Here is a 14758-nt window from a genome sequence, read left to right on the forward strand (position 1 = left end):
CTGGACTCGTTGTCGCCGTATTATCTACTGGTTAGCTGGCAAACGCCACTGTAATTGCTAGCCTGGTCCACTCACAAGTATTTAAGCGTCCAGACCACCGTGGTCAGTGTCGTTAGTTAGCGCCTGTTGATGTTAGCCCCCCCAGACCGCAGCGGGCAGCCCGCCCCTCCCGTGCGCCAGACTCCCGTGTGGCAACGCCTTCCAGCCGCCGCCGACCTGGGCTCCCAGCGTTCCCCCGGAGACGCCGCCCGAGACGGATGCAGAGCGGAGGCCCCGAACCCCGACCTGCCAGTGCCGGGGTCACCCTCTCGGCACAGCCCTCCAGCAGCACTGGGGCGGACCAGCGCCCAGACGCGCCAGGCCGGAAGAAGCCTCAAGGTGCCGCCGTGAGCCGAGCACGGGTGACTGGGCCAGCCGCCCTCCCGCCAGCCATAGCGAGCCACGCCGCCGCGCCCTCTTCCCCTCCCCCGCGCCAGAGCGGGCACCGCGCCGCAACCCCACCCCCCACCGCTTCTCCCAGGAGCACGTGGTCTCCACGTACTTCACGTCCGACGTACTCGCGCTTTACAGACTAGCTGGCCCAATCCGCTACGACCTTACAGACACACTGCCGATGGGCCTCCCAGGCGCCAGTAAGCGCGCGCCTTGCATCGCGGTCGGTCAGTCAGCGCCCCGCCCAGCCCGGCGCGGCGCAAGGAGGAGGGGAGGGAGAAAGGAGAAGGGGCCGCTGGAAGTTAAGATGGCGGTGCGTGTGTGAGTGCGGCGCGGAGTGAGTCTCTTCCTGACGCTGCCGTCTCGGGTCCCCGCACCCCGCTCCGCGTCGCGTTGCTGCGGTGAGGGAAGGACTCTGCCTGCGGGTGCGAGCGCCCCCGCCGCCCCGGGGGAGACGCCGAGCCCCCCCCCACCCCATTGTGTGCCTGGCCTCTGCCTGCCTCTGGGGGGGGGAGCGCAACATGACATCGATCCACTTCGTGGTGCACCCGCTGCCGGGCACCGAGGACCAGCTTAATGACCGGTGAGGGGAGGCCCATGTGGCTGAGGGGGACGCAAGGCGGAGAGGGGAGGGGCGCGGCCCGGCCCCCGTGTGTGAGGGGAGGGGCTGGGCCCATGTGTCTGGCGGCCGGAGCGCGGCGTGTGGCGGGGCTCTGGGAAGGGGAGGAAGCCTCGCCGTGTGGGTGTCCGCGGGGTCGGTGAAGAGTTACACTGGACACCGGGCAGAGAAGCGGGTTATCAGAGGGGTGGGTCAACTCTCTCTCCCCCTGCCCCCTCTCTGCGGGGACGGTGAGGGGAGGCGCCTAGCTGCACGGTTTAAAACATGGTCATTTCCTTGTAGTCCCCGGACACCGCAGACTCTGGGTGCTGGGAGATCGTGACCTCTGCGAGTGAGTGTCTCGCTCCCTTCCCCGCCTCTCTCCGCCCAGCTTTCACTGGTCAGGGGACACCGGGCTTTTACCAGGCTCCCCATCTGGGAAGTGGGTTATCATTACTCCTGAGCTGAGGCTGAGGAGGAGAAAAAATTTGTCCATATAAATCAACAATGAATTGACAGACGATGCGGTTGGGAGGTAGGGGGTGAAAATGATAGAACATACACAAGGACGGGGAGGGAAGTATAAAGTGGGATAAATATAAATGTCTGTACTGGGTTTTAGGCTTTTATTTTGAAAAGGGCTGTTCTGTAAAGTGCTGACTGTGGTAGCTCAGGCAAGGGAGAGAGACATGGAAACACATTGCATCTTTGAGTGTGGTGTTTGGAAACTTTACAATTATATTTTAGAATACGCTGAGAAAAATGCAAGTTATGAAGAAACTAAAACAGGCCTGGGGAAGAAAGGAAACCTTTTATTTAAATGTCAAGAGGTGTGAGACATCTTAGAATTCTCTGTTGTCTTCTTCTAATCCTTATTAATAGAGTTTTCTGCAGCTAGTAAATTTCACAAATATAAAATCTTAATAGGATCTGAATTGATAAATTCTCAGCTTATATTAATTCCCTGTCAAATTGTTTGTGGTTAATAATAGAGAAGTCCTAGATTTAGTTATAGGGTGGAAATCCAAGTAATCTTCTTTCTTATCAGGCTGTATGGGCCTTTGGTTATGGACTTCCGTCCTTTGCTGCCTCCCAGGTTTGAGCATAGATCTAGGCTGCTTCCATGATCATGTCTCACTGAGTAATTTGGAGTAGGAAAAGAGAGAGGGCTGAAATGCCTCCATTAAACAACATTTGAGATTCAGGGGGCTTAATGTTTACAGTGAGCAAAGTAAGTCATTTTAAGGATCTTATTTCACCCAAACGTCTTCATCTTTGACCTTAAACAGAGAGGAGAGATTTGTAGTGATAAAAGGGGGCCCTGACCTGAAGCTTGTCAGTTGGGTGTAACTTTTTTGGAGTGACCCGGTGACACATCTTACAGGACACTGTTTGTCATGCGCTTCCCAAAAGAGGCAGCATAACTACTGCTGGGAGATTGACCTCCTTCACAGTAATGCGTTCTTGTATGGCATGCAGTTGCTTCCTGCAGGAGAAGGTGAGCACTGATACAATGCTGGGATATTTCCATTTTTTCACCTAACTTCTGATATATGAAGATTTTTTGATCTTGAAAGAGCCAGCATGTTTTTAAAAAATATGACGAGACTGTTATTCAGCATGTAATTACGCACATTGCTCCAAGTGTATTGAAGGAATGCTCCAGGTTTTGCTTTAACACATCACCTGTCTTGTTTATTGGCTGAGCTTGTGAAGGCTAACCTGCATTTCTCTGTTTCTCAGTAATGCAGTAAGTTTTGAACACCACTTTTGATCAATTCCAAAATAACAAGAAAAGTGCTAGGGGTCAGTTGCCGGAATTCTAGTGATTTGGGGGAAAATTGGAAAAATGAGAGGGGAAAAATGGCAAATATATGGCGTCTCAGCTATCCAATTAAAAAAGCACCTCTGCAATTATTTATATATCAAACAGGTTGATGACACCCATTAATGCCTTCCAGCATAACAATATACCTGGCTCATCTCTGTGTGTCCTCCCAGCAGAGTTTAACATCTTAATACATTGAATGACTTTTTCCTCCCAGACAAGGAAAAATAACAGTGGGGGGAATAGGAGTGTGAGCACAGCCCCTGGGGGTAGGGTGAATGGGGGACACTGGAATGGATAGGGAAAGAGGCGTTAAGTGTAGGGTACCTGCTATGGTGGAAGAAGAAAGCAGATGTGCACAGAGCCCCTCCTATGGGTGGTAGAATGGGGGATTTTGGAATGTGGGCGGACGAATGAGGAGAGCACTCTGGACCCTCTAGTGTAGGGCGATTAGGAGACCCTGGTATGGGGAGAACACAAAACCTCTGACATAGGGGGAAGGAGTAATGGGACCGTACAGAGAACTGACAGCTGGCATGAGGAGAAGATTGGGGAACTCTGGTGTGGGAAGATGGAGAATGGGAGGTATACAGACCCCTGGCAGGGAGGAGGTTGAGGGATCCTGGTGTGTGGTAGTGGTAGTATAGGAGGGTACACGTAGTCCCAACATGAGGGAGGGGTTGGAGGAAGTTGTGTGGTGCTGCTGAAAGAGATGAATGGCACAAGGGGAGCTTGTGGCCTGGAATGAAGGAATTCAAGAAGCTCCCAGTATGTGCAAATGCAATTACCTTGGTCTACAAGAATTACAAGGTGTGTGCCCCTCAGTTATCTGTACTGAATATGACCCTTCAGTCCTTCTGGCACTTCCTAAATTTATTTTACCACAGCACCAGCACCTTAAGACTTTTTTATTTAGTACAGGAAGCTTCAAAAAATGTGGTAATTAATACATAGAAAAAAAGCTGTAAAAGTGCTATTAAGTAGTGACTTCTGTTGAATCAAGTGTCTTCTTGATCTGAGCAGAAAATTGTAAGTATCCTCTTCACAAACATAATTTTACTAGAAATGTGGTAAATGTGTATGAGAACTTGTAACACTGAATTCAAAGGGGTTCATAAATAGGGTTTGTGTGGTGGGTGTTATTCAGGAAATGCCAATTCATTTTTGTTTATAGCAGTACTACTTATCGCTGTAATGTGACAATATAACAGGGCCTAGATAGCTTTATACTTGTGATTTCACATAAATATGCATTTAGAAATTCCTGTTGAGCTATAAGATGCTTTTCCACATTTTTTTCCATTTTATAGAGTTTCTTTTCTTTTTCTAGACTTGCTATTCTTTCTACCATGAATACTGTCAGCAGGCAAAGTCACTTTTCTCCATCCCCACTGCAGCTTTTAATTGCTTCTCGATCTGATTTTTGTGAGCAGAATTCCATTTTGACAGCCCACTGTAATACTCTGTGCAAAAAAACCCCTACATTAAGTTGGTCTCCTAAAATCATAAATGGATGAGTATCAAGTGTTTAAATTTAATATTTGGGATGTATTTCCTGTTGAACCATGAGGAATTTACACATGTAACTCTCCTGTGAATCAAGATATTGGATGGTCTCAGATCTTAAAATAAGGCATTTAACCAGTGTAAATTTAGAGCAGCAGACATAATGTATGAAGGAGGCAAAGTCAATTAAAAGAGCACTGTTTTCTGAAAATGTTTTACCTCCTATTGTTACAAGTAACACCTGAAATTTGAGGAAAAATCTTTTCACTTTGTGAATTTGACTGCAGTTAGCATATAGTTTGCACTCATTTCCCCCAACATAATTAGTCTCCTCTTTATCTGAGTAGGCATTTCACCCAATAACAGGGGAAAGGAAAGAAACGATTTTAAAGAAATGATTGTAGAACCCACAAAATTGGGAAGGGGACTTTGATTTTTAATTTTTTTTTAAAATAACTGGAGTCCACCTTGATGGTGTCCCTTAGTACGGTCTCATAGAAGTTGAAGTATTGTTAAAATAACTTATTCAAGGTATTCAGTAGTTGTCTAGAAGCTGTTTATTCTGGAGAAAACAAAGTACAAGATGGCGTTTAAAAGGAAGGCAATATGTGGGGCTCATATTAGGATTCATTTTTTGAAATGATTAACTGATTTGCTCATCTTTCTTTAGGATGAATTGAACTAATGAAGTTTTTCCAGAGCAGTAGTGTATTTGTTAGAAAAATAGGTGACTTGGAGATTTTCCCCAAACAATTTCTCCTCTGCAGACCAAATAGAATAAATTTAAATTCAAGATGCAGTCTTCAACTTGATGATCTAGAAATTTTCTTTCTGCAGAGTACAGGTGACACAATAGTTTATGGCAGGTTTCAGAGTAACAGCCGTGTTAGTCTGTATTCGCAAAAAGAAAAGGAGTACTTGTGGCACCTTAGAGACTAACCAATTTATTTGAGCATGAGCTTTCGTGAGCTACAGCTCACTTCATCGGATGCATACCGTGGAAACTGCAGCAGACTTTATATATACACAGAGAATATGAAACAATACCTCCTCCCACCCCACTGTCCTGCTGGTAATAGCTTATCTAAAGTAATCTTCAGGTTAGGCCATTTCCAGCACAAATCCAGGTTTTCTCACCCTCCACCCCCCCACACAAATTCACTCTCCTGCTGGTGATAGCCCATCCAAAGTGACAATGATAACTTCATTATCATGCACATTGTGTAAAGAGTTGTCACTTTGGATGGGCTATCACCAGCAGGAGAGTGAATTTGTGTGGGGGGGTGGAGGGTGAGAAAACCTGGATTTGTGCTGGAAGTGGCCTAACCTGAAGATTACTTTAGATAAGCTATTACCAGCAGGACAGTGGGGTGGGAGGAGGTATTGTTTCATATTCTCTGTGTATATATAAAGTCTGCTGCAGTTTCCACGGTATGCATCCGATGAAGTGAGCTGTAGCTCACGAAAGCTCATGCTCAAATAAATTGGTTAGTCTCTAAGGTGCCACAAGTACTCCTTTTCTTTTTGCGAATAGTTTATGGCTTTAATTTTTAAAACAGAAGTGCCTAGCTACTGAGACAGTTGGCAGTAAAGATATTAATATACTTGGGATATCCCTTTGCTTTATAGCGTTTTAATGTGTCCGGGGCTGGACACCATGGATGCAGTGTGTACCTCCATGGAGTATAGCTCCACAGGCGCTCCTTCACTGATGCAGAAAGGGTATCTGGGGAGAGGCAGGGAACTGGTGGGTCCATGACCTCTAATTAGCCTTTTACCCATTGTAACTTTCTTGTGTAGACAAGACTTTAGTTACAAGTCAGTTGTGTTGGGATTTTGTTTGAAGGACTTAGTCTCTTAAATGCATATGGGATTAAAACTTAATCCAGAAGTTTTAATGGGAATGACATGTCTGCCTCCTGTAATAAGTTACGATAAAACATCGAGGGTCTACTGTATTTAAAAGATATGAACACCAGAGTTACGGATTCTACCAGACACCCTGTGAAACCTGAAGTCCTCAATGAGGCAGCAGTGCAGACCAAAAAAAAGCAAATAATGTACTGTGTTGGGGCTGCAGCCGCAGGGTGTGTGTTTGGGGTCAGGGCTACAGGCAGAGGTGGGGCTTGTGGCTTCTGACCATTGGGAGCAGTGGGGCTCAGGGCTGTAGACCGGGGTGGAGTATTGGGGCTTGGGGCTTTTGCCCCACGGATCTGCTCCCGGTTTCAGTGTGGGGTTGAGGGGACCAATGCCAGGGATGGATTCTGTGTGTCAGTGTGGGTGGGGGGCACGTGCTGGGGATTGGCGCTTCAGCCCTGCAGCTCCTCTCCTGGTTTTAGCCGGGGGTGGGGGTGGAGGGCGCTGGGGATTGGGGCTTTAGCTACAAGGGGAGTGCTGGTTTCAGCCCCAGCGCTCCCCTCCTCCCCTCCTCCCCCCGCCCATAGCTAACACCCGAAACTGGGAGCAGAAGGCTGAAGCCCTGATCCTGCCGCCCTCTGCGGGGCTGAAACCAGAATGGAGCAGCGGAGCTGAAGCCTCAAGCCTCAACCCCCCCCCCCCCCCCCGATCTAAAGCAGTGATGCTCCAGTGGGCGCCCCCGATCTAAAGCCTGGGAGTCCTGGCGGCCCCTAAAGTCAGGAGCTGCAACCCGAACTCCTCCGCTGAAGTCCGTAACATCTTGTTCAGAGTTGCAGACCATTTCAGAGTTACGGACAACCTCCATTCCTGAGGTAACTCTTAGGTTTTACTGTATCTATTTATTGTCTTGAGGAAAGTATCAGTATCTGAAAAGCTTAGTCTTAGAACAATCCCCTCCTTTGAAAAAACAAATTAGAAATTTATGTTTAAAACTCCTCATAATGCTGCTGTTAGAAGATCAAGGATATTGATTTCTTAGACTGCTGTATGTTGTGAAAGCTAACCAATACGGTGTGATGACGTGGGATGGTAAACTTTTATTTACAATACTTCATACACATTTTTAGGTATTGGCCATTGATTGTAGCTTATGTTTCTAGGCAGTAAACAATAAAACTTGTATGCCCCTGTCTGTAACAGACCCAAGTTTGTATGCAATTGATTATATAAGGATTAATTTAATACTAATAATCACTTTCTGGAAACAGAGCTATCTTTGCATACCTGTAAAATTTTTTTCCTTTACCAGTCTTTGTTGCCAAAATCCACCATTTTATCCCAAAAGGTTTAACAGTACTTAATTACAAACAACTGCATAATAGAACTATTTTTTGAAGATAAAAATTGTTGAAATGCTGTAATGGTTTGTACACCTCTTTCCCAATATAATGCTGTCTTCGGGAGCCAAAAAATCTTACCGCGTTATAGGTGAAACCGCGTTATATCGAACTTGCTTTGATCCACCAGAGTGTGCAGCCCCCCCGCACCCCTCCCCCCTGGAGCGCTGCTTTACTGTGTTATATCCAAATTCATGTTCTGTTGGGTTACATTATATCGGGGTAGAAGGAATTCTCGAGTTCTTTCATAGGGTAAACTGTGTTTTAATAGAGATACTCCTGTCGATCATCTCCTCATCCATTCATGATTACACAACGTCTCTGGCAACTACAGCAATTTCTGACTTAGAAAATATTCAGTATATTTGTAGTTCTCCCTAATGCAATTTAGGAGGTGGAGACAAGAAGCCATATGACCACCAGCTCTTCAGACTGCTAATGGTCTGCAGGCAGCAGTATGCAAACCTTTGTACTATAAAGACTTTTCTGTACCAGTTGAGATCTTTGGTCTGTGTAGCACAGTATCCTGTCTATGATAGTGGTCAAACAGTACCAGATACTCCAGAAGAAAGTTACAAGAATCTCTATAATGTAAAATTGTGGAATAGCCTGCCAATAGGAGACGTTTTGTCCAAACTCCAAGCTGTTAGTGCTGTGGTTTTCAACATTTTTTCATTTGTGGATCCCTAAAAAATGTTGAATGAGGTGCCGGACCTCTTTGGAAATCTTTAACATGGTCTGTGGACCCCCCAGAGGTCCAGGGACCACAGGTAGAAAGCAATTGTTGACTTATGCACTGATGAATTAGGGCTTATGTTGTTTGTTTTTTTTATTTTAAGGGTAAGTCATGTAGCAAGTTCACCAACTTCTCGGTTTTAGCTGCTATTGGCTATATTCTTGACAGAGTCCACTGTAGTTAAAATACTCAGAAAGCTCTGTCTGCACTTTCTTTAGTTCTGTAGTTGCAAAATTTACTATGTAAAGGACTTTTATAGAAGCTCAGGGCTTTTCCATACTTACATTTTATAGCGCTCTAACTTGCTGGCTCAGGAGAATGAATAATCGCCCCCCTGAGCGCAGCAAGAGCATAGTGTGGACAGGCTCTAAGCACTGGGAGCACTGCTCCCAGCGCTCGGAGCTATTCCCCTCGTGGAGGTGGGTTACCAGTGCATGACCACACTCTCGCTTCTAAGCGCTGCCGTGGGAGTGCTCCAGCAGCAGCACTTTGAAGTTTCTAGTGTAGACATAGCCTCAGACTGCAAAAATAAATAAATTTTTAATTGACACTTGTCCATGGACAACTTGGTTCTCTAGTTCAGTTGTCAAATAAGTATGGTTGATGCAACTTTTCTGCAGTCATGTTAGCACTTGGGTTGTTAAAGATTTTTTTTAAAGTGAAATTGCATTGTATGCATACTTTGTGTACTTTCCTCAAGGACAAACTTCTAATCTGATGTTCATATACAAACTGTGAATTCTTTTTCTGAGTGGCATCTCAAACCTGAGATTGAAAATGGGAATGAAGGGTTTGGGGGGAGAAGGCCTATTCTTAAATGTCAGTAGTAATAGGCTCTGCTCAGCCACTGCACCCCAAACTTGATTTCGAGGACAGCAAATGCATAATTGGCTATGCATACACTTCCTAAAGTGTGGTCTAAGGTGCAAGTAGCTGAGCAGAGCCAGCAGAAGAGTTTATCTGGGTAGCAGGCTGGTCACACACATTCTCCAATCCCTTGTCCTCCTTCCCCTCCAGTTTTAGGATTGCCTTTGGGATCAGACTTTGTGTTTACTAGTCTTGCTAGATTAGCCCAATGGATTGAGATTATATTGGCCACATCTTGAGGATAGATACGTAAATCAGAAAAATACTCAGATTTTGATCATATACAAAAGTAGGATTTTTGTGACTAGTACAGATATTTTTGCAATGTTTTAATTCATTGTAAAACTTAACCTATAACCAACTAATCACGTATACTAATGTGGTTAGTTTCAACATACTAAGTATATTGTCATACGTTAAAATAATTCCTGATGACAGTTGCTTTAGTTGCCATGCTGAATGAATTTGTAATATGATAAATTTGTTGCCATAAATCCACAAGTTAGGCTTAAAACAGATTTTGTGTGTGATCATATGTTCTTAGTAACTAGAAAGACTATTTAGAGGGATAGAGTAGATACAAAAATGAAAGAAATTTTTACATAAATGTAAATTATACATTGCTTCACCCAAACAGTATACCTAAATACTACAGTTTTCCAGTGTGTTGCAGCTATACTTATTTTTACAATTATGACTTTGTAATTATAATATTGTCTTAAATGTGGGGCATGTGTATTATATATATCACAGATGGGGGTTCAGGGTAACTGACAGAATGCTCATCTTTTATAGTGGTTGCACTCTTAGCATCCTCGGTAGTTAAGTTTGCAAAACATTCCTGTTATAGCCTATTCTTATCACCGCACCACATATCAGCTCTACAGCCTCCTTGCCCCTTAGAATGGTTTAAATTGCACAGAATATTTTAAAAAACCATGTCAGAGACTCCATGAAGTCTCTCTTGCAGGAGACTTCTTACATGGAAAGCAATCAGGCTGAGAATCTCAAAGAGATTTACCCCATGGACTTTAGTGGAAGTTAGTCTAAATACCGGTGAGGATCTGGGTGTCATATACTACAGTGGTGGGCAGTAGAATAAAACTTAGGTAGGTAGAATGAATAGATTGGGGGACTGTCTGGGGACAAGAAGATGGAAGTTGAGGCAACAAACAACTTAGGCAAAGACTGCCTTTTAACAAGTTTGAGAAGTGTGCAGTTCCAATTGTACATGTATCTGCATTGTGTCTAACCTGGAGCAATACCCCTCTCAAATGAAGTCTGTGGTCATAAAGCAATGGCTCACCTGCGTACCAAGTATCCACTCTTTCCCCCCGGCATCCTTTTTTTGGCAGAACCTTTTAAGTTGGAGAAATATTTTACCTGCACCATCCCACTGATTCAGAAGACAGATAACAGGATTTTGTTGCACAAAAAACCTACTTTCTGAGATAAAACATGGAAAATTTCTGAAAGTTGTGAATATGTGAGAAGCACCTCTATTCATAATGATTGTTTTAAACTGGTCATTTGTAAGCTTATACAAGAGCATAGATAAATAAATATGTAGTTGGCTTTATCACTATTCATGCATTTTGAATTGTAAGACAACTAGGTCCTGTATGTGGCAGGATGATGTCTGTTACATGTTTGAAATGCTGATCTATAAAGACACAATCAAAAAGTGGGAAATGAGATGCAAGATACAAGCGTAGTGCTCAGGATGGTGATTAACTATTCCAAAACAAAATCAGGATCTGAAGGATTGTTTATTTAATCTTGAAGTTTTTCTCATTTTTGCTTCTTTGAGTGGCTTCTATGTGAAAACCACAGGTTGTAGAACCTAAACCACATAGGATATGACATTCACCTTCAAAAGAAGTGACACTAAAGATTTGTAACACAGTTTGAAAAATGTTGCTGAAGAACTAAATCTGTTTACTCAAAGTCCATACTACAAATGTACCTCCAACCCATCTGAGATTCAAACATAGCACTTGTTGGGGAAGTTGTGAGGCTTATTAAGATGTAGTTCCTCAATCCTGCTGACCAGCCCCATCTTTTGTATCCTCCATCGGTGGCTAATGTTTACTAAGGTCCTGATGCTGCAGTTGGATGTACATAAGTTCAATAAACTGCCTGTGTGGGAATCTAATTGCAGAGCAGAACTTAAATATGGAGTTTGCCTTTACCATGCCTGTTGAGAAACATAAGTCTTTTAGCAAAGCAGAACTGTCTCAATTCTGCATTTCATTCTGTTGCTGCTGGTTCCCGTTTGCCCAGGGAACTTTCCTACTGATGAATGAGAGAGTGCTCTCCCCCCAGCCCTTCTCCTGCCAAGTCTTGATAATTAAATCTTAAGACAGGACAGGCTGTACATCTTAGGTGTGTTGGGGCTTGAGGAGAAATGCTTCAAATGCAAACAGTTTGTGCATTTATCAACACTACTACACAATTAATCTTATTGCAGTTACAAAATGGGCCTTTGATTAAGATAATGGTATATTTTGCATGCATTGTCTTTCTCTGTACTTATTAGTTTGATAGATGTGGATTGGGACAAGATTGTTACCCAAAAACCCCCACCAAAACTATGTTGTAAAATGGCTCCTAAGGATTTCTTTGTAGATTTAAAAATAATTGAGGAAATTAATTACGTTAGTTTGTTCGTTTTTCCAGGTTTTTGGTTCAGGCTCTCCCCATGCCCTATTGCTCCAGCTCCCTTCTCCTGACAGAAATGATCTTTCCAAAGTGTCTTCTGCCCCTCCTCTTCCAGTTGGTTTTCTCATTTCATTTTGTATTTTTCAAAAACATTTTACATTGGGAATAGGTTAATGCTCCCAAATGCCTTTTTATTTATTTATTTTTTTAAAGGCTGGTCAAACTGTAGGAGTGCAGTGAGAACCTGCGACTGCAAGTTTTAAAAGACAACTGCAATGAATTAGTTGTAATACCATACATAGATAAAATGGTTTTACTAAAGAATACCAGTTACAAAGGGAGTTTTCAAAATGTTTTGCTGTTTTTAATACCTCTTTGCTGAGTCAACAGAAGCAATTGATCACTGCTGTTTTACTGCTGTGTGACGTTCAGTTTTGCTGATTTAGTTTGACAATAGAATTGTAACTTAGCAGATGGAAGCATGAAGGTGGGAGACTTTCATAATTTCTCAGTTTATCTTTTAATATAAAATATTGTGTAAAAAAAACACACATGCACAAGCTGTTTGCTGCTCTTTACTCAAAGCAGCCAGTACTAGCCACAGCCGAAGATGTGGGTAATTTAGGACCATTATTACTGTATTCCAGTAGTGCTTTAATGTAAAACAGACTTCTTCGTCACTTCCCAGGACACGAGCCTTGGCAGCCTCCCTTCCAAATGGGAATCAGCAGTAATAGCCAGGAGGATCCTGCATTGCCTCTTAACATCATTCACTCAGCTCAAACTTAGACTCTGGATTTCTTTTTTCATGTGCTGTATTGCTAGTAGTTGTTAGTCTCTTTATCTTGAACCTCTCCTGCTGCAGCATCTCTTCATCTGCATAATCTAATTCTCCCTGCTTATTATTTTGCTTGCCATCTTCTCTCTTCCCCCTGAGTTTCCCTTGCACTTTATCCACTCCTGCTTCAACAGTTCTTTCCGATCCCACCTCCTTCCCCCCCACTAGCCTGTGGAATGAAACACATTTTTCCTATCCAGCTGGAATGGAACTCTCTCAAAATATCCTTAAACCTAAAATGAAGTTCTTGTCATAAAAATAGATGACAAAAACCATAAAACGTCAGGGAGAAGGATATAACATATATATATATATATATAATATATAAAAAATCATCAGAGTGATAGTAGGTCCAAGTCTTTGTTCAGTTTTTATATATATAAAAACTTACAAGACTTATGCTTGTCATTGCCCTGACTACTTATATGCTATATATCCCTTTCACACACATTTTATATCTCTTGTCTTTTTGTAAGTTTATAAGTTCTTTGAGACCGAAGTTGTCTTTCTGTATGTTTCTCCAAACTTAGTGCAATGAGGCCCTGCTGCTGGTTGGGAGTGATCAGACTAAACAAATAATTTAATTGGATTTTAGTATTAAACTTCACCCCCTTGCAGTTTGACACTACGTAATATGTACAAATAAGTGTCTGTGTTGCACTAAATTTTCTAATAACTTATCTTAATACAATCATCAAAATGCTTCGCCACCTTCATGCATTTACCTGAGTGGCACTTCCTTGGTCACAAGCTATTGGCCTGATTCAGCCACCATTAAAGTCAATGAGTCTTGCTATTTATTTAGGTAAGAGGACGATCTGGCCCCATAACAAACAGGTAAAATGAAGATTTCCTACAAATTATTTAAAAATTGTTCAATTTTTACAACTAGATTAAAATTTTAAATCACCCTTCATAGGTGACATGCAAAATTGTCTTCTCTATTTTGTGTAAAGTTCCTGAAAACTTAACCCCCACCTCAAAGAAGACCCCAAAACCTGCTGCTTGTTCTTTTGAAATACCAAAAATATCAAGTCTCTGCTTCCCGGATTTTGCTGCACTCATAGATCTGAAATATGGATTACGAGCTTTCTCATCCCGTAATATTAAGGGGTTGAAGATGTCAAATCTTTGACACTTTTCTCTAGTGTTTTTTAACTGTTATCCAAACACATGTTTTAAACATTTCAAATAATAATAGCTTCGCCTCTCAGATTTCATTTATATTGTGTCCGATTTCTTATTCATAACAATTGCCTGTAGAGTCTTCCAGGTTAAAGAGGGTAGACAAAAATCTGAATTTCTAATGGAAAAAAAATTACCTCTCCCCAGATTTCAGGCTTTCTTTATACTGCATAAAGAAGCAAAGTGTGGGGACCTTTTCTTCCACCCTGACCTTTCTTGGTCACCTTTTAAAAAGTACTTTAAAGAAAAAATTGTTTTTGCTTTTATTCAGTGGTATAATGGCAGAAGGCTTTTTTTTTTTTTTAGAGGCTCCCTCTTGTTACTTCCTACTGGACACATAGTGGTCCATCTCATTTGTATATTTTTTTTCCTTTGGATTACTTATATAGCATTTCATAGGCTTTGCTGTCAGGACTGTTTCACCCACTTCTGAAATGTGCCCATCTGTAGGATAGAACTCTGGAGCTATTTAACAGTACATAGAAATGTTGCAAAGAATTTTAAGGTATCCAATACCGTATTTTGTTACGGTGGGAAAATAGGCAGCCAGAATATAATGTGATCAGAACAGTCCCACTCCTGCAAAAAGTTATTGTTCCCAGGAGTGACCAGTACCTCAGTTTTTAATATCTGCTGAAAAACTGCACCACTGTGCAGGGCCAGTGATTCAGTCAAAGCAGGTTGAGACAGCTTATATCTGCCAAGATTGCTACCCTAAACAGTGTGGCTTCAGGCACAATATGAAGCAAGAGCTATATAGTGTGATGCTTAATGAGTTTCTCGGCATAAAACCAGAAGGCTGGATAGACTGTGGGGGAAGCACCTGGAAATGTTGTGGCTGCTGTATTGGTAG

The 14758-nt window shown here is 42.7% G+C and overlaps 1 protein-coding gene across 1 annotated transcript in view; it reads left to right on the plus strand.

The window, feature by feature from the left end:
* Window positions 1-733: 733 nt before the first annotated feature.
* Window positions 734-14758, plus strand: part of UBR5 (ubiquitin protein ligase E3 component n-recognin 5) — a 142136-nt gene continuing 128111 nt past the window's right edge. The window contains exon 1 of the mRNA XM_077809900.1: window positions 734-1015. Within this exon, the coding sequence (XP_077666026.1) occupies window positions 954-1015 (62 nt within the window). The 5' untranslated portion in view covers window positions 734-953. The remainder of the gene's footprint in view (window positions 1016-14758) is intronic.

This window comes from Eretmochelys imbricata, chromosome 2 (genome assembly GCF_965152235.1).
Source record: "Eretmochelys imbricata isolate rEreImb1 chromosome 2, rEreImb1.hap1, whole genome shotgun sequence".
Classification (NCBI taxonomy): domain Eukaryota; kingdom Metazoa; phylum Chordata; order Testudines; family Cheloniidae; genus Eretmochelys; species Eretmochelys imbricata.